The sequence below is a fragment of the Halichondria panicea genome, chromosome 4 (assembly GCF_963675165.1).
Source record: "Halichondria panicea chromosome 4, odHalPani1.1, whole genome shotgun sequence".
In the NCBI taxonomy this organism is placed as follows: Eukaryota; Metazoa; Porifera; class Demospongiae; order Suberitida; family Halichondriidae; genus Halichondria; species Halichondria panicea.
In genome coordinates, this window is record NC_087380.1 from 1,803,233 (window position 1) to 1,821,897 (window position 18,665).

The 18,665-nt window shown below is 43.9% G+C and overlaps 3 protein-coding genes across 3 annotated transcripts; all 3 read right to left on the reverse strand.

Annotated features, from left to right (window-relative positions):
• Nucleotides 1-565: 565 nt before the first annotated feature.
• Nucleotides 566-1,671, reverse strand: LOC135335173 (phosphatidylinositol 3-kinase regulatory subunit beta-like). Its single transcript, XM_064530590.1, has 5 exons — nt 1,396-1,671; nt 1,319-1,325; nt 1,205-1,268; nt 1,023-1,139; nt 566-839 (listed from the first exon to the last, which is right to left on the reverse strand). The coding sequence occupies exons 1-5, from the start codon at nt 1,669-1,671 to the stop codon at nt 665-667; spliced, it is 639 nt and encodes a 212-aa protein (XP_064386660.1). The 3' UTR covers nt 566-664.
• Nucleotides 1,672-2,416: 745 nt separating this feature from the next.
• Nucleotides 2,417-5,606, reverse strand: LOC135335037 (sushi, von Willebrand factor type A, EGF and pentraxin domain-containing protein 1-like). Its single transcript, XM_064530434.1, has 8 exons — nt 5,469-5,606; nt 5,191-5,375; nt 4,931-5,119; nt 4,712-4,885; nt 4,245-4,667; nt 3,850-4,188; nt 3,384-3,558; nt 2,417-2,688 (listed from the first exon to the last, which is right to left on the reverse strand). Exons 2-5 carry the CDS (start codon nt 5,258-5,260, stop codon nt 4,462-4,464), a joined length of 639 nt encoding a protein of 212 aa, XP_064386504.1. The 5' UTR covers nt 5,261-5,375; nt 5,469-5,606; the 3' UTR covers nt 2,417-2,688; nt 3,384-3,558; nt 3,850-4,188; nt 4,245-4,461.
• Nucleotides 5,607-5,668: 62 nt separating this feature from the next.
• LOC135335030 (uncharacterized) lies at nt 5,669-18,245 on the reverse strand. The gene is made up of 24 exons (XM_064530424.1): nt 18,069-18,245; nt 17,402-17,878; nt 15,565-15,612; nt 15,207-15,274; nt 15,064-15,111; nt 14,359-14,580; nt 13,871-14,006; nt 13,312-13,431; nt 13,116-13,205; nt 12,516-12,614; nt 12,092-12,169; nt 11,670-11,804; nt 11,116-11,317; nt 10,525-10,808; nt 9,960-10,089; nt 9,310-9,586; nt 8,949-9,098; nt 8,489-8,610; nt 8,165-8,341; nt 7,686-7,817; nt 6,701-7,031; nt 6,522-6,577; nt 6,292-6,408; nt 5,669-6,109 (listed from the first exon to the last, which is right to left on the reverse strand). The coding sequence occupies exons 2-24, from the start codon at nt 17,859-17,861 to the stop codon at nt 5,935-5,937; spliced, it is 3,657 nt and encodes a 1,218-aa protein (XP_064386494.1). The 5' UTR covers nt 17,862-17,878; nt 18,069-18,245; the 3' UTR covers nt 5,669-5,934.
• Nucleotides 18,246-18,665: the final 420 nt, after the last annotated feature.

Genomic DNA, 18,665 nt, shown 5'->3' on the forward strand with positions numbered 1-18,665 from the left:
GCACAATAGCCTCCTTCACAAGGCCTAGGAAAAGAGGCCTGGGATATGATCGAGGCTACAAAACATTGCACAAGGAGCTGACTCAGCAACAGCAATAGTTGACCTTATGCACTTTATTAGTTCTAGCTAGCTAGCTAGTATAGTATGCATGTCCAGCTAGCTAGCCTACATCCTTTATACTCTTAGTAGCTAGACTTGGCTATTGTCTAGCATCTCTTAAGTCAGTGAGTCTACATGCATGCAGATGCATAAGTAACAAGGTTGGTGGCAAAATTGTTGTAACCTCAGACTAGCAATACATAGGTAGTTTTTTCAAAAGGGGGGGGCTTTTCAGCCCCTCAAAATCACCCCTGGATCCGCCCCTGCTGTATTATATATTCACTGAAAGCTATAGCCTCCTTCACAAGGCCCATCTTCAGTGCGGCCTGGAATCAAGGCTAATTGAAGATAGCAATGCAAACTCGTCAAATAGCACATGTGTTGTTAACGATCTTTACCGTATGAAAAACCGCTTCATTAGAAATACGAAAATTTAATGCAAAAAATGTTTCATCCTCTAAAAAAAAACGGACTGCTATGAAAACATAAAACATAATAGCATAGCGATACCATTTCATAGAAGCTATATTTATTTCTACCAAAAAATTGTGAGCTAGTAAGAGAGCTAAGGAAAATTTATAGGATATTTTAGGGTGGTAGTGAGTCCATGGTTATGCTGCTCTAAAGAGTGCTCCTTGTAGCGAAGGATCAGCTCCTCCAGGGAATTTGAAGTGCATGGCACAGAGAAACCAAATTTATCGTTGAGAGTGACCACCTTCAAGTGCTTGACGCCATCATACCTGTAGCATGAGGAGTATAATACGCACACAGTGAGACGTGTACACAGAGACTATATAATTATCATCAACATGCACAATCTTTACAGAGGTGGTCTCTTTAGGAAGGTCAATAGTGTGAGCATTGTAGGGACATGAAGTACAAAGTGGTTCTGGAGTATCGGTAAGCTAAAGCTTTATACTTACACAATGTCAATGCTGTGAGTATGCAGCTCTCCTTGTGACATCAACCATTGCTTAGCAGCAGGTCGACAAAGAAAGGTACCATTCTTTTTGGTCTTCAACATCTCACCAGCCTTGACTCTATATAAGAGAGCAGAACAATAACAAAGTTAAATGCACATCACGCATATATTTAATAAGCTCACCTGTCCACTTCACAATACCAGGTCTCCTTTCTCAAGTGAGGATTGTCAGCTATATAGGGGACAGCTGCAAAATAACAAACACATCTCTCAAAAATTACACCCATACACAATCACATGCTTTCTATATACAATTAATGTACAATCATGGTACTATCGATCGTGTACTAATCCTATGACTTATGCACCGGTACTGAGTTGTGTCTTTGATGCATGGGCCCCACGGGTGAGGGGGGTGGTCTGTCATCTCTCTCCGGTCTAGCACGAGGAGGCAGCTTGGGGATTTTGTGAGGGAAGGTGCCACGGGGGGGTGGTTTTGGAGGGGGTGAGATTTGAGGGGACAAGAACTGTTTCTCTTGTTGTAGTGTCGGGGGTACCCTCCGACTGGGAGTGGGCGGGGATATAGGGAGGGTGGGGGACTCCGGGGATGGAGGAGTTTCAGATACCGTCTCTTGAGGGGAGACATGCATGGGGCATAGACTGTGTACTATCCCACGAATTCAATTTTTTGATTACATAATAGACCAACACGAATTTTTTTATTGTATATGTACATCGTCCAAGCATAAGCCACTAAAATCCCAATGGAGAACAAGTGTGTCTTATAGAGGTTCCCCATAAAAGGTTACAAAAACAACATGAATGCTATACAGTATAATGCACTTGTCAAAGTAATGCCCCACCTCCCCCCTACCGGATAAGTGGGGATTAGTTGGGGATTAGACTTGAAGTTGCTCCCCTATATACCTAGGGGAATTAGACAGATCACCTGATGCATGCATTGGGTCAAAGGTCAATTAAAGATCACATGATGTCTGCCACACTCTTCCTTCCAACACATGCTGAATACAGTGGAGCAAAATTTACACCTGAGCAATCTTTGCCTTCTTGACTTCACTAGCTATAGGAGTATAGCTGTCAATATTTATATAGTAATTCTGATACTTCAAATAATCTGTTTATCTTCTCGCTAGAAACCACGAAGAAATAGCTAGAGTGTGATACAGGTCTAATCCCCACATCACCCCCATGTTGTACTAGGGGCTACCAGGGGATTAGACCAAATAACATGCCCAAAGGTAGGGGTATTAGATCAGGTGATTGGTCCACCTATCCCCGGTATGGGGGGGTGGGGCATTAGATTGACAAGTGCATAGTTATGCATGCGCATGCTTTTTTGATGATCCTTATACGGATTACCTGTCATATCATTCTTCATGAGTTATGAATAATAAAATTCATGTACAAAAAGAATCAATGTAAACTACAGATTCATACAATTGACAAACAGTCTGTGTTGTTATAGTGTCTACTTGTTCTCTGTGTTGAAGTCAGTGGGTGCATAAGCTGCACAGGCTGAGAGCTAGTAGTCAGCAGGAGGAGGGGGGCGTGGCTGGTCCACCACCTCATAGGCAGCCTCTTCCTGTAGTTTGTTCAACTCCTCGTAATCATGGGAGGGGAGATGACTCATCACCACTGGGGGTAGTCTGTAAGAAATAGAATAGAATCCGTTATAATTATGACATGACAATAATGCACATATAAATACTGCTGTGCAGCAGGGGTAGAGTGATTGGTGTGTGTGTGTGTGTGTGTGTGTGTGTGTGTGTGTGTGTGTGTGTGTGTGTGTGTGTGTGTGTGTGTGTGTGTGTGTGTGTGTGTGTGTGTGTGTGTGTGTGTGTGTGTGTGTGTGTGTGTGTGTGTGTGTGTGTGTGTGTGTGTGTGTGTGTGTGTGTGTGTGTGTGTGTGTGTGTGTGTGTGTGTGTGTGTGTGTGTGTGTGTGTGGACACAAAAATGAGCTGTTAGACACTTCCATGGAGGACTGATTTAACTGCTAATGAGACGTGGTTGAAAAAGAAATACATGTATAGGCTACTGGTACCTTAATATGTTACTATTATAAACGGGACTAATTTTAGCGAATTTGGGCAAATTATGTCTGCTTTAATAGTAAAACGAGGATTTTATCAAAATTTACTTTTTGAAAGTATGTTTTCTAATCGATCTAATATCATTCATTCCTCATAATAATTATGATAATGTCGTTATGCTAAAAGTTATAGTTATTGTGTCCCTTATGTCAATGCACAGCTACTGAGCTTGATAATGAGTTTGATAATGAACCCCAGCTCTTGATACAGCCATACACATACAGCTACCATGCACATGTACTAACACTCACTGTGTTGGTTGGCTGCCTGTCCTCTCATCACTCATGTCCTTGGATCCAGACCTCCGTTGCCTCAACATAACCAGCACTATTACGATCAGTACTAGCACAGCAATGGCCAAGACTCCAGCAACCACCCAACCAGCTGAAGCCACAGCAACAATATTGACCACTACACCTGCACTCGCTGTGTGTGTGTGTGTGTGTGTGTGTGTGTGTGTGTGTGTGTGTGTGTGTGTGTGTGTGTGTGTGTGTGCGTGCGTGTGTGTGTGTGTATGTGTGTGTGTGTGTGTGTGTGTGTGCGTGCGTGCGTGTGTTGAAGTAGTAGTGTAGGTTGAAGTTGACAAGTAAGCAAAAACAACACTAACACACATTCGATATGAAGCTAAAACAACATGCATGGTTATAGAGAGCAAATGGATGCTATACTATCATAATTATTTTTCTCATAACAGAAGCACATTTCAACCTCACTCACCAGTAACCATGACACAATGTGTAGTGGTTGCCCCACTCTCCCTGGGCACTTGACAACAGTAGGTACCAGCTACTTCACTGGAGCCCTCTGCAAGGTTCAGACTAATGAATCTCGTACCTCGCGACACGTAGAATCCGTTTGTGTTTGAATCAGGAATGCTGCCACCATTTGGTCCTCTCCACCCTCCGAGAACAGTGCTGCCATTGTTGTCTACCCATCTGCAGCAGGTGGATAGTTCAGTATGACAGGTGAGGGCAGAGGAACCCTCTCCAATGGCTGCCAGTGATAAGCCAGAGTTGTTGGCAATATTATCCATTGATTTACTGCTCAAAGGAATAACTGAAAAAACGGAAGGTAAAAGCACATGTATGTGTATGGGTGTTAACTAGTCTCACAGTAGTTGCACAATGGAGCTTCTCCTGATCACTCAGCAGTTAATTGCTCCACACATTCTACTGTCAGTACTACTTGAAGTGTATCCAGGGTTACAGGTGTAGGTAACAGTCATCATGAAGATGGTTCCAGAGGATGTGTCCACTGTTCCATTGGAGGGGTTAGTGAGGGGACCACAATCAACGACACCGAAACAACAAAACATGAGTTATATTGTGGTCATATTGAAACATTACGTTCACAAGCGATGGGTGATCCACTCCATGTTCTGTTAGACTGACAGGTCCTAGTAGTAGTGGATGAGGACAGTTGGTACCCAGCGACAGTACAGAAGTGTGTAGCCGTGGTTCCCTGCAGTCTGGGGGTGGAGGTTGGATTGTAGACGATGATTCCATTGGCCAGTGCAGGGAGGTCATCACAGATGGCTGTGAGAAATAGTCTGATACGATATCTTCGTGTTGTGTCTTACCTGTACACACTGGTGCTGTACTCCAGCTCCCACTAGCCTGACAAGTTATCGTGGCTGATCCTGACCTTTGGTACCCAGTGCTGCAGGTGTAAGTGGCCGTCTCTCCGAATGTTGTACCAGTAGAGCTGATCATCATCCCATTGGTAATAGTGGGAGGGGAGCCACAGGAGACAGCTATAATACGATAAGTTTCTCAAAATACTGATATCTCAGACTTACGGTTACAAATGAGGGATGATCCACTCCACATTCTGGTAGACTGACAGGTCCTAGTGATAGTGGATGAGGACAGTTGATACCCAACGACAGTACAGAAGTGTGTAACCATGGCTCCCTGCAGTCTGGGGGTGGTGGTTGGATTGTAACTGATCCCTCCATTGACCAGTGCAGGGAGGTCAGGACAGATAGCTGTGTATATATATGGGTTCGGGTACACACACTTGACATCAGTTCAACAGCACTTTACACACACCCCTCACCAGTACAGACAGGATTATCTCCAGTGCTCCATCCAGTGACAGTACAGGTCCTCATCATCATTCCAGTCATCTGGTAGCCAATGGCACAGAAGTAGGTATAGCTGTGGAGCCCTCAGCTCTGGGGATGGTGGTGTCACTGTACACCACTCCTCCATTGGCTGGGATGGTGAGGTCTGGACAAGCCACTGAGAACAATGTATCATCATGCAGGAGATATAAATCCTTTTCCTATTCTAATCTACATGCATGCATATATAATTATTGTGTGATGAACTCACTCAAAGTCTGCAGAAACCCAATTAGGGACACATTTCCCAGTAGCCAGCTGAGAAATAAATTTTGAAGAAAATATTCTTTATGCCTGTAGCTATAAGAGCATATTAAATAATGATTGCATCTCTAGGCTAGCTATTTGCTACTTATATATGTATAATGTAATACTGAAAGCTATAGCATGCAAACTCAAATGTATATAGCACATGTGTTGTTAACGATCTTTACCGCATGAAAAACCGCTTCATTACACAACAGAATTACAAAAATTTACTGCAAAAAATGTTTCAACATACAACAAGAACTCAACTACAGGAAATCAAAACTAACAACTGAAACTCCTATCCTCTAAAAAAAAAACGGACTGCTATGAAAACATAAAACATAATAGCAAAAAATAATAGCATAGCGATACCATTTCATAGAAGCTATATTTATTTCTACCAAAACAATTGTGAGCTAGTAAGAGAGCTAAGGAGAATTTATAGGATATTTTAGGGTGGTAGTGAGTCCATGGTTATGCTGCTCTAAAGAGTGCTCCTTGTAGCGAAGGATCAGCTCCTCCAGGGAATTTGAAGTGCATGGCACAGAGAAACCAAATTTATCGTTGAGAGTGACCACCTTCAAGTGCTTGAGGCCATCATACCTGTAGCATGAGGAGTATAATACGCACACAGTGAGACGTGTACACAGAGACTATATAATTATTGTCAACATGCACAATCTTTACAGAGGTGGTCTCTTTAGGAAGGTCAATAGTGTGAGCATTGTGGGACATGAAGTACAAAGTGGTTCTGGAGTATTGGTAAGCTAAAGCTTTATACTTACACAATGTCAATGCTGTGAGTATGTAGCTCTCCTTGTGACATCAACCGTTGCTTAGCAGCAGGTCGACAAAGAAAGGTACCATTCTTTCTGGTCTTCAACATCTCACCAGCCTTGACTCTAAAGGGAGGGGAGGGTAAATAATAATAAACGATGTAGAACAAGTTGTGGAGCGACATTTTTCTGCTGTTATGCCTATAGTCATCACACTAATATTTTAATAATAGGCTCACCTGTCCACTTCACAATACCAGGTCTCCTTTCTCAAGTGAGGATTGTCAGGAGCCATCTGCAAAATAATAATTATATCTCTCAAAATGTATACCCATACACAATCACATGCTTCCCACAATTGTACAATTCTTGTAAGTAGTCTACTATCAATCGTGTACTAATCCTATGATTTACGCACTGGTACTGAGTTGTGTCTTTGATGCATGGGCCCCACTGGTGAGGGGGATGGTCTGTCCTCTCTCTCCGGTCTAGCAGGAGGCAGCTTGGGGATTTTGTGAGGGAAGGCGGCACGGGGGGCCGGTTTTGGAGGGGGCGAGAGCGGTCGATCGTCTTGTGGTGGCAGGGGTACCCTTCGACTGGGCGGGATTCCGGGTAGGGAGGAGTTTCGGACATTCTCCCTTGGGGGCGGGACTTCGGGGAAGGAGTTGTTTCGGATACTGTCTCTTGAGGGGAGACTTGGGGCATTGGGATCCTCGACAAAAGTGTGGACGGTGGGCTCATCCCAAGGGCTAAGGAAACAAGGTGAATAATAATTATTATGTGTTGAATGATGATTCAGAAGAATGTACATACACAAGGAATGGCATTTGTCTCAAAAATAAAAATCGATCTGCTTGGCAAATATCGATTAGATAATGCATAGTCAGCTAAATTGATCTGCAAAAATGCAAATCAAAACTGTGGATTCCACAAGTCGATCTGCAAATGAATACCAAAACTGCAGGTTTGTACAATGTACATGTACAACAATACCATATAGCGGGTATATTTGGAGGGTATACATTTTCGCGGAAATGCCTTTAGAAAGGTTTTCTTTTCGGGAATAGCAGCCTTTTTGCAGCATGCATGCATGCGATATTAAATTCATGGTTATACATGTTCATGGTATATGCTTAATCCGCGAAAACCACAAATATTTATACCCTCGAAATATACCCGCTATACGGTACTTCATATTATGTATACACCAATGACCTGTTAACTTGGGAGTGGAAGTACACACGGTGACTATTGTATATAATATAATTAATAATATAATATATAATTATGTGGAATCACCACAAACAATTTAGAGCTAATTAACCAGCTATTGTCAACAGCCGAGGGTTAGCACTTCAGTGTATAGTGTACGCCATGTAGTGTATGATGCTATTATCACTCACTCTTCCTCTGCTTCTGGTTGGTCGTCCAGCGTCCCATAGAGAGTGCCGTATATGCTCTCAGACTCTGAGAAGGCGTTCTCCTTCACTCGTTGGTTGATTAACTCTTTGCTCATACCCAGACTGTGCAGCTGACTGTGTGTGTGTGTGGAGGGTACAAACAGAACTATGAGAGAAGTCATAAATAAACCAACCCAAATAATTTCCTCAACACTTACTACATGTAGCTTAAGATTGTTCAGTAAACCCTACACCTAATGCAATCTGACCATGCATTAGTTTATGACCGTTAAAAGATACAAAGAGAACTATGAGAGGCCATAACTAAAGGTTAGGCTGTTCAACTGACCCAAATTTGTACAAGTATATAGCCTAAAGTGTTCAGTAAATCCTACACTTAATGCAATCTGACCACTAGAACTCTAGTTATGGCCGTTACAAGATCCCCACCCTACCCACCAGCCCACCCTACCACCACTCACATAGTGTACTGCTCCTTCTCCCACTGCAGCCTCATCAGCTCTGGACGTATCGTGTTGATGTCTTTGTCCATCGTCCGAAATGCCATATTAATTTCAGCAAAGTTCCTGCCGGCTTGTTGGAGAGACTTTTGGGCCTCCCTTATCCGAGAGGCTAGCAACTTGGCGTTATTCATTATACTGTGTACATGTGTGTGGTGTATGGTGGGGGAGGAGGGGACAAGTTTGAATATCAATATAATAAATGATGAGGGGGTGGGATGGAAAGACAGTGTGTGTGTGTGTGTGTGTGTGTGTGTGTGTGTGTGTGTGGGTGTGTGTACCCACCTCTGCTGATCGTTCCTGCTCAGCCCAATATGCTGGCCTTCATTTGAAATTTTCTGCTGCTCTTTGATCATATCCAACCACAAGTTCTTGGCAGCCACATTGTTCTTAGCCGTCTCCACCGTCTGGGAGGCAACAAAGGTTAACTAGAAGATAGTGTCATTCAAGGAAAATTAGCACTAATTACAATTTATGCTGAAACTGTCCATAGGAAATATCACTGTGTACCTGTAAGCATTTAAATATTTAATGCACAAAATGTTATACTTGCATTCCAAGCACGAGTATATCAGTACACTAATCTCACTGAGTTTATCCACACAACAACTAGTTGAGTCTGACATGCAACACAACCTATACATGCACAGTGAATATTCCACTGCCACTGAGAAGGGCGGTAATCACTAGAACTAAAGTTATAAAGTTATGGCTGCTCAAAGAGTTGACATGTACACTGACTGACCTTCTTGCACTCTTCATAAGAGGCCTCCATTCCCAGGTACTGGTCGTTCTTCTGGTCAAATATCTGAGAGATGTCCTGGAGTTTCACGAGTAGACTCTCTGTGGTGGTGTCTCTGTCTTCAACTGGTTCATCGTCCTCGTCATCATCGACCTGAGGGGGCGGTGGTGTGAGGTGTGTGTGTGTGTGGGTCAGGATGTGTGAATGATGTAAGGGGGATCAGTAAGGCCATGTGTACACTTAATGGGTAGGGGAAATGTATACGATTGAAACTTAGAAGCCCTTCCACAAACATTATCAACAAAGGTAGTGAGCAAACACAATTGTACGTTCATACTAACTGTATGACATCACATTACCTCACCTTAGCGAACCTTGACACCGGCTTGGAGAGTGTGATATCGAGTCTGGGGTTGTATTTAGTGAGTGGCTCACGTTGATAAAACTCCACCAGTTCGGGTACAGAACAGAACACTGTGGGCTCAGAGAACCCATACTTGCCCTTGGAGTATATAATTCGTATGAGTTTGTTTGAGCCGCTCTTCCGCACGGTGAGAGTGTACTCTCCCTGGGTCCTGGACGAGTCTCTCACTAGGAAGGCTCCGTCGTCCGTGTCACGTAACTTAGAGGCCACCTCCTCTCTGGAGGGGGAGGGAGGGACAAAAATAGTACTTACATGTACAGTGCAAGTTTCACACAATAACATAAGTTGTGGATACCATACAAAATATGGCACAATGAGTCCTATTCGTTTATTAGAGCCTGGAATTTCTTTTTGAACGCTCACTAATTACTTCCGGTATAGCCTCTGCAGTAAAATTTGCTGAGCTGGCACGCCCTTTTACATTAAAGTCATTGTAAAATCAATGTGTTTGTGCAGCCTCTGCATTCAATTCCAGCAATCAAAATCCCAGGTTCTTAAACAAATAGGAAGTACAGTATGTGGCGTTAAATAGAGCTTTGATGGTCATAATTTTAGTTTCGTTGGTCCAATAATTAATGTCAATATCTCACTTGCTCATGGCAGCCCAGTACCAGCCCTGGTCTGTGAGGGGGAAGTGGGCGGTGGGGGAGGAGGGTGGTTGGGAGGGTATAGCGGGTACACCTCGATCATGCGGGCTGGGTCTGTTGCTAGGTACATTCACTGCAGGACAAAACAGACAGAATAAAATCATCACTGAGTCAGCATCACATTGTGATCACACTACATGTACAGTACATACAAAATGGCACTCGGACATAATCCTGCTTATCAGAGAAGTATTACATAATTGTTACCAGGCCGATATCTCTCTATTGTAACACTAGGTTAAACAAGGCTAGAGAAGCATCTATACAAGAAAGTCTTATACTGTAGTTGGTGTAATCACAACAAGAATGAACCACACAACACTCAATGTACTACACATTTTGAACCAGTGTGTCTCCTGAAATTTCACTATCAGTATAAGCAATGCATGTAAAAACGTTATTAGTGCTGCTTGTCCTAGCGCTTGGCCAGGGGTCAGAGGTCAGTGAATTATCGAGAAAATAGGATGACTAGAAATTAATTTCAGTGCATACATGTAAATTAACTCACACATATAAATATCTGATTCTGAAGCCTCCTCCACTGGCAGGGGAGGGAGCACTCTATCACGCCCACTAGTTGAACGTGTGTCCGTCTCCTCCCGCCCACCTCCCGGGAAAATGGAGGACATGGGCCGACCAGAAGGTGGGCGTGGCGGGATCATTGGCTCTGGTCTTTTGGGTACTGAGCGTCTAGGGGGTGGGCGGGAAGGTATTGGGGGTGTTGGGGGTGTGGCCTTGAGGATGAGGACCTCTAGAACACGGAAGTGAATTTCACTGTTTTCAATCAGTTTCCTATAGGGGGTGGAGTTATAATTATTATATGCTGTAGAGAAAGTCGCGGTACAGGTTGGTGAAACATGTCTATTGTGGTCACCCTATAAGCAGGTCACCCTCTATAATACAGCCAGGTTAATGGGCCCCAAAGCCTCCATAACATGTGTGTTAAAAGCAGGTCACCCTCTATAATATGGCCAGGTTAATGGGCCCCAAAGCCTCCATAACATGTGTGTTAAAAGCAAGTCACCTCTTTATTAAAGCCAGATAGCAGGATCACACTAATAACACCATTGACATCTTCAAGCTTCATTAATCCACTTACTGTATATCATCAGGGGGTGGTCTAAGGAGGGCGGGGCCAAACAGTAGTGCCAGGTTACGAGTGCTCATCTTGTTCTGACTCTCGAGCGATGTCACTCTGACCAGATGCTCTAGTAGCGTGTCCAGCGTGCTGCGATGAGGGGCGGGCAGTTGGTCCAGTAGGGGGAGAAGCTTCGAGTGAACACTATCAACACTGGTCCCTCCTGAAGCAAAGTATCAACCATGATGTAGATAAAATTATTACAATTACAGTCGATTTAAGACGACACTCTAAATATACGACATTTCCCATAATTATTAATACTCTTGTGTACATGTACGTACATGTATTGTAGTTTTAATACCTCGTTATTTTAGTGTCGCCGTACATGTAAATAGAATAAATCAATAATACGGTACAGCAATAAGATAGCCATACACACCCATTAGCCTCAGAATGCATCTTTATTTTTGTAATTAGACACTATAGACTCAAGTTACAGCCTAGGAAATAAGTATAGGCCACCACGCTCACAATAAAGTACAGTATTTGAAGGGGGTGTGGTTGACACTCACTTCCTGCGGAGACAAAGAGCTCGTACAGCTGGTAGGTGAAGACAGGATTGGGGAGCTCTCTCAGGTAAAGCTTGAGTGCTCCGGCAAAGGCATTGTGGTCCCAGTTAAGGTCCAGTATGTCCACTTGGGAAGGGTCTGTGTGGAGAAGGGGGTGGGGCAATTGAGGGAATATGCATCAAAGGTGAGTACATGTGACATAATTATTCTCAATGTTACAACATGACTACTTACAATGATTATACACTCAATCAACCGTATTTAGACATTTCTACAATACATGTACAGTAACAACATTATAAGATCTACAGAATCTTTGTAACATGTATCACTAGGACTACTAGACACTTGTGACGATGTAACCATGCCGATAATCTACATAGAGCAGGTTGTCTACAATGTATATAGTAGATGCGCCGGCTCACCTTCGTCCAATGCCAGCCTGAGAGATATGAGTACTGACTTGGTAGGACTGACTCGATAGATGCCTTCACTACGCAACCCTACACACACACACACACAGAGAAGGATTCATGATTACAATGATTCTAATAGCATTTAGAAGCTCTACCAAAGGAACCAATTATATACTATAGTATAGAGAAGCAGTCTCACAGATGCATACTCTACACCATGGTGAAACCTGTCATAAAGGTCACCCTATAAGCATAAATAATAAGTCATGTACAGCCAGGTTAATGGGCCTAGGTCAGCATAGCATGTGTTTGGACCTGTGTTAGCAGGCCACCTCTTTATTACAGCCAGCCTGGAATATAGCCATAGTAGGGGGGGAAATGATACCTGCTAGGGGTACCACCATATTGGTTGCTAGACTGGTTATCCTCTTACCTCTGCTCTCGACAGCCTCTATACACTTGAGCACGACAGCGGGTGCCTTCTGACCATGGCTCTCAAATACAGAGGAAAGCTCCAGGCCAAACGAGGGTCCTACAATGAGAGAGAGAGAGAGAGAGGGGAGGGGGGGGGGAGAGAGGGAGAGGGGGAGGGGAAGGGGGTAGGGGGGGGGAGAGAGGGGGAGGGGGAGGGGAAGGGGGAGAGAGAGGGGGAGGGGGGGAGGGGGGGAGGGGTAACAGTACACACTGCAGTGAGAATTTGTCAATGTATCTATACAGTATATTCAAGCTGATTCATGAGGCTATTAGTCAATGCTAAGAGGTCATGGCTAGCTAGCAAGACACCGTATAGCGGGTATATTTCGAGGTTTTCACTGATTAAGCACGCACTGCAAAGATTTCATACCCATGAATTTAATATCGCATGCATGCACACTGCAAAAAGGCTATTCAGTGAATATTAAATCTGCGAAAACCTTTCTAATGGTCTTTCCCTGAAAGTTTATACCCTCGAAAACAGAAATTTAATATGGTGCCTAATAACAAGTGATGCATGAGCTGACAATGGCTCATTGCTATGGTAACAGTGACTCACTGGAGACGATGGCCCCTTTTCTGTCCCTCCATTCATCACAAGAGAAGATGCCCTCTGTCATACACATCCGGTGGACCTTCATGCCACAGTCTAGAGGGAGGTACACACGTTACCCCTCACACAACACACACTCCTCAAACAATACACACAACGCACACCCCTCACACATCACTCTTTACACCCTCACAAAACACACCTCTACACTTGACGCCCTGCATGACGAGGCCCCAGAGGAAACGCCCACACACATCACACCAGTGTGGAGTGGAGAAAGTGTGCTTGTGAAAGTCGTGACCACACACGTGAGTATCACCTCCTGCACAGAAAGTAAAGTATACTGTAAAATTCACATTCCGTTTATAATAATGAATGTGCAGGTTTCCTTGTTAGTCTCCATAGTGTTGTGATTGTGTTTAATACAGCCACTGTGTTGGTCTCCCCAAAGGTGACCTCTATACACAGATACATGTACCAACACGTACATGTACATGTACATAACCACAAGGACCTTTCTAAAACAACAAACTTCATGATCTTAGGAAGTGTACTTCCATGTGTTCCTTTATATAAAAACACACTGACCCACATTACATGCTGACAATCAGACTCCTATAGGTCATGTTTACATAAAGCGATGAAAACATAACCAAACAGTTCACAGTAAAGAAGTCGGTGTGACTACTTAACACATGTATAGAAAACATTATGACTTGTTGAGAACATGTATAGCTCCCCTCACACACACACAGACGTACGTTTCTTCCCGAGTCCCCCCAGGAGTGACTGGATGGATTGAATGGAGGGCGACCGATGGAGGGAGAATATTCCACTCAGTCTGTTCAAGTTTCGACCATCCGTGGTGTCATCACTGTATACGGCTATGCTCGGCATCTGGGGGTATCACATGACATCATATGGCATCACATGATACGATGAACACACACACACACACACACACTTAGGTACGCACAATTAATGTAGTGCCAATGAGCAAGTTTGGTTCTGTTATAATTAACGTAGCAGATGTATGCCCACACTGGTCGGTGGTGGTTGGTACTAACCACCTCTAGACAAAAACAACCACCTCTTAGGCCTAGTTTACTACATGTAACATGTAATTTAAGACTTATAGATTGAAAATAGCCACCACTTCGAAATTTCTGGGTACAATCATTGTTATGTATAATTGTTGATCACATGACTACACAAAGGAGGGATAGGGAAGATCACATGATAGCCTCACCGTTGATGACACTCCTGTACACAGCTCATCCAGACACTCTAGTATGATCTGCCGATGTGCCTCGTCAGCAATTCCCACTCTCTCCTCCAGCATATTGTCATCAACACGGGCAAGGTCAGCTCCCCTAGTCACACCGGCATCATGGAACTTGGTTATGTAGTCGTTGAGCCGAATAGAGCTCATCCAATTTTGAACATAGTTCTCCGACCATTCCGTGACGGCCTGAGGTGTGTGTGTGTGTGGTGTGTGTGTGAGTGTGTGTGTGTGGTGTGTGGTGTGTGTGTGTGTGTGTGTGTGTGCGTGCGTGTGCGCGTGTGCGTGTGTGCGTGTGCGTGTGCGTGTGTGTGTGCGTGTGTGTGTGTGGTGTGTGTGTGTGTGTGTGTGTGTGTGTGTGTGTGTGTATGTGTGCGTGTGTGTGTGTGCGTGTGTGTGTGTGTGTGTGCGTGTGTGTTTATTTAAGCGTATAGTAATACGGCTAGTACATTATACCTAACCCTACTGTAACAACTATATACAATACAATATCCTCCACCCCTCCACAAGGAGTATGTAATTCAATACAGTCCAACTATGCAGTCCTATATTTACTAGCTATAAGCTGACAGCCTTGTATTGAAGCAATGCATCACCCAAACACTATTATACACATAGCTGTCAATGTAAAACTGAAGGTTTGTGTGGGTGTATGCTTTATAGTTAACTCACCCCAGCTGTGTGTGCATACTCAATATGCTGGGACAGGGAAGTGTCGTTCTGTAGAAACACACACACATTCATTTACAGCTGTAACAAACTGAGAATATTATTATTGAATTTTATACACTCATGCTACAGAGTTAGCTTCTTACCGTGGGAACACACTGCTGTGTGGTGATCACATGATCCACACAGTGGGTGTGGCACACCGCTAGGCACACTGTACGAGAGGAGGGTTCACATTTAACATGTACTATACATTGTGTACCGTATTACTAGAATATTTGCGGGTGAAAAACCGAGCCTTTTGCGATCTAACTATCGCGCTCTGGCAAGGATCGTGTGTATTTACTATATAGTACTAATTTAGGTTTTGCGATTTTATTGTTGCGAATTAATAAATTTTGCATAATTGTTTGATGCTCGCAAAACATTCTAGTAATACGGTATATTGTGCATACAGGCTTATAAGCCACCTAGCACATTGAATGATAGTTTATACAGCTGTACCTGTACACTTGAAGGCTTGGTTGAGACTGCCCCAGATAACATCCTCACCTGGAGAGAGGAAGAACACGCACACACGATATTATACAGGACCTTCATGAAAGCACACACGACGTTATACAGGGCCTTCCTGAAACAAGATAGTGTCAGTTGTCACAACATCACAACGATTATTACTGCCAGCATTACATTACATAAACTACATACCACGGTGATACGTTCAGTACTGTACACACAATACAGTGGTTGGTTACAGTGGTTAGCTTCAATTAGGCTCATGTGAACGTCTGTATTTCTATAATAATCACACACAGGAACACAATGAACAAGGGTGATGGCTGCATGGAGAGATCCTTCCTACACTATAGCTGGGGGGGAGTACAGGGGGGCTAGTTGGAGGGTGAGACAAGTTGCGACTCTGACAGATCAACTAGACCACAAAAGGTTCGCAATGTTAAAAGTAGCTTGAATTGGCCAAAACATAACCACCAAAAAGCATGCAAAGAAGTAACTGAGAGAGCTGTACAGGTATGTACATCCATCAATATACAAATGCTACTAGGCAGAGAATAGGGAAGTGAAATAGTGTGAGCTGGTATTAAGGAAGCTCCCAGTGTGTGTGTGTGTGTGTGTGTGTGTGTGTGTGTGTGTGTGTGTGTGTGTGTGTGTGTGTGTGTGTGTGTGTGTGTGTGTGTGCGTGTGTGTGTGTGAGCACATGGTTCAAGGTAACAGTATAGCTGGTATTAAGGAAGCTCTCAGTATGTGTGTGTATGAGCACATTGTTCAAGGTAACAGTGTACACAGTAGCTGGTATTAAGGATGCTCCCTGGTTCCATGCTGGATGCCATCTGTGTAAACACGACCACAGACAATGCAAACCAACAGACGATGTAAAGGTCAACACTGAAACTGAAATCAAGTAAATATATACATCCTACGATTCCAGTTACTTCTTTTCATCTTGAGATAATTGTAGAAGCTACAAGATGTAATCCCTGATTGGGAAGGTGACAACAACTACATGTACAGTATACAAGTGAATTGACCAATAAACGACTTCCCTAAAGAGACCACCTCACTCAAATACTCACACCATATATCTCTATTGAGACCACTCAGTACTGTCCTCACACTATTAACTCCTAAAGAGACCACTCGGTACTGTCCCTACAATGCTCACAATATTGACCCTCTCCACCTCTCTGTTGAGACACAATCGTGAGAAGTCTGTACACACACACACATACTGTATCAATGAAACTCGCAACAATTTGTTGTTGAATCAATTTTTTTTCTCTCAACAAACAATTCCTGCTAATTAGGTTGTTTTTGGTGGATGATTGGTAGACAGTATACTAGGCCAATTCCCTGATGATGATGCTATACACACTAGCATAGACCAGCTGCAACTAATAACAGAGTCTAGCTATGAAAACAAACTCACTTCCAAATTGGAATTCCAAGGCATATGATAAGTACATGTTTGCTAATAAGGTGACCCTCATTACACTAGAAGTTTATCTAGTCAACACACACGCACACACGCGCACACACACACACACACACACACCCACACATGCACACGCACACACACGCACACGCACACACACATACACGCACACACACACACACACGCACACACACATACACACACACATACATACACGCACACATACATACACACACACACATGATGCATCCTTTATCACCTCTCGTATCAATCACATAATTATCACATTCAACAACTAGTTACATATGCACATTTCGACATGTTTACTATAACAACACTCTCTACACACACAACACACTCCCCGCCCCCTCCACACACACACACACTCACAGGCCGTGCAGGGGAAGGGCAGCTGACAGGTAGTCTCCACCCAGTTGTGAGTCGGTGGTGGCTCTGGTGATGGTGATTGCACTGGCTCCTCCACATACACAGAGCCTGGTCTCCTCCGTGGTGCGGCCCGGGGAGGCCCTAGGGTTCTCATTTCTGGTTCTGTATCCACCGGTATTTTCGCAGCCGAGGGCCCCCTCCGCGGTGGTGGGGCTGGTGGGGGCTCATCGTAGAGTACTTCTTGTTCGGTGAATTCCTCCAAGAAAACCACGTATGCCCCACCGGGGAATTCCCCTTCTGCTCCCGTAGTTTCATTAATCCCTTTCATGAATTTCTCAGAGTCTGGCCAATCGCCGCTCGGCTTGACTCCGACTAAGAGGGTGTGGCCTGTGCTCATCGAGATCTCTGTGTCATCTCTGGCCGAGAAATCGTAGCAGGCTTTGTACCTCCGATAAGTTGCCATAGCTACACCACCTGAACCTGCACGAGGGTGAGCAGTACTTATTGAATACGCTTTTATATGCTTAATATATACTGCTCATGAGTACATGAAAGTATGACCATAAAGTCCACCACTATGATAAAAGTATTAGCTGAATTCAACACTTAAGCAACATTAACAACCACACGCAGCAGTTAGTCTAGCACAGAGCCTTCATCTCTCACTCACCTCGGCTGCAGCTTGCTCAGTAGACCAGTAGTTTGATGACCTTTCAGCTCGCCTTTCAGGAACAGTATAAAGTACGTATCTTAATTACCTAGCTAGCTAGCTGGGTACCTCCCCTATCTATCCCTCACGTGAAAATGACAGTGCGTATCTTTCTTTGATAATGCTCTTTGGTTAGCAAAAGCACGTTCAAAGTGTAGATTCGGGGCTTGTTTCGGGGCTACTGTACAATTACTAGCGCATGCGTAATAACGCCGTAAGACAACTTTGGGCTCAGGAGAGCGCCTTGCAACCTCAGAGGCGAGCCCCCTAGTCTCATGATCCATGAGACTTGCATGAGTAAGATAATACACATTGTAGATAACACTCTTAAATCCCATGAACACTCCATCAAATGATTGGTCTGATAGTCTTACAGGCCAGTAGACTTTACTGTGGCAGAATCACCCATAGGTCTGATATTTTTCTCAGTGTATGCATGGTATCATTGTAACGTACCAACTGTCCATTAGAAACAAGTCAGTTTACATGTCAAACTTGTACGAGTCAGGTAGGTATGGGTATTCCTAGGCTCACCTGACAGAAGTTACTCTTCAAACC

Excerpts from the sequence above, each read along its gene's own strand:
- LOC135335173 (XM_064530590.1), bottom strand. The coding sequence starts at position 1,671 with ATGCATGTCTCCCCTCAAGAGACGGTATCTGAAACTCCTCCATCCCCG. Across the intron at positions 1,140-1,204 it reads TGGTATTGTGAAGTGGACAG|AGTCAAGGCTGGTGAGATGT; the intron begins GTGAGCTTATTA and ends TCTCTTATATAG. Across the intron at positions 840-1,022 it reads ACTCACAGCATTGACATTGT|GTATGATGGCGTCAAGCACT; the intron begins GTAAGTATAAAG and ends CTCATGCTACAG.
- LOC135335037 (XM_064530434.1), bottom strand. The coding sequence starts at position 5,260 with ATGACTGGAATGATGATGAGGACCTGTACTGTCACTGGATGGAGCACT. Across the intron at positions 5,120-5,190 it reads AGATAATCCTGTCTGTACTG|CTATCTGTCCTGACCTCCCT; the intron begins GTGAGGGGTGTG and ends ATATATACACAG. Across the intron at positions 4,668-4,711 it reads TACAGCACCAGTGTGTACAG|CCATCTGTGATGACCTCCCT; the intron begins GTAAGACACAAC and ends TATTTCTCACAG.
- LOC135335030 (XM_064530424.1), bottom strand. The coding sequence starts at position 17,861 with ATGGCAACTTATCGGAGGTACAAAGCCTGCTACGATTTCTCGGCCAGA. Across the intron at positions 13,206-13,311 it reads GCAGGGCGTCAAGTGTAGAG|ACTGTGGCATGAAGGTCCAC; the intron begins GTGTGTTTTGTG and ends ACCTCCCTCTAG. Across the intron at positions 9,099-9,309 it reads CGGTGTCAAGGTTCGCTAAG|GTCGATGATGACGAGGACGA; the intron begins GTGAGGTAATGT and ends CCGCCCCCTCAG.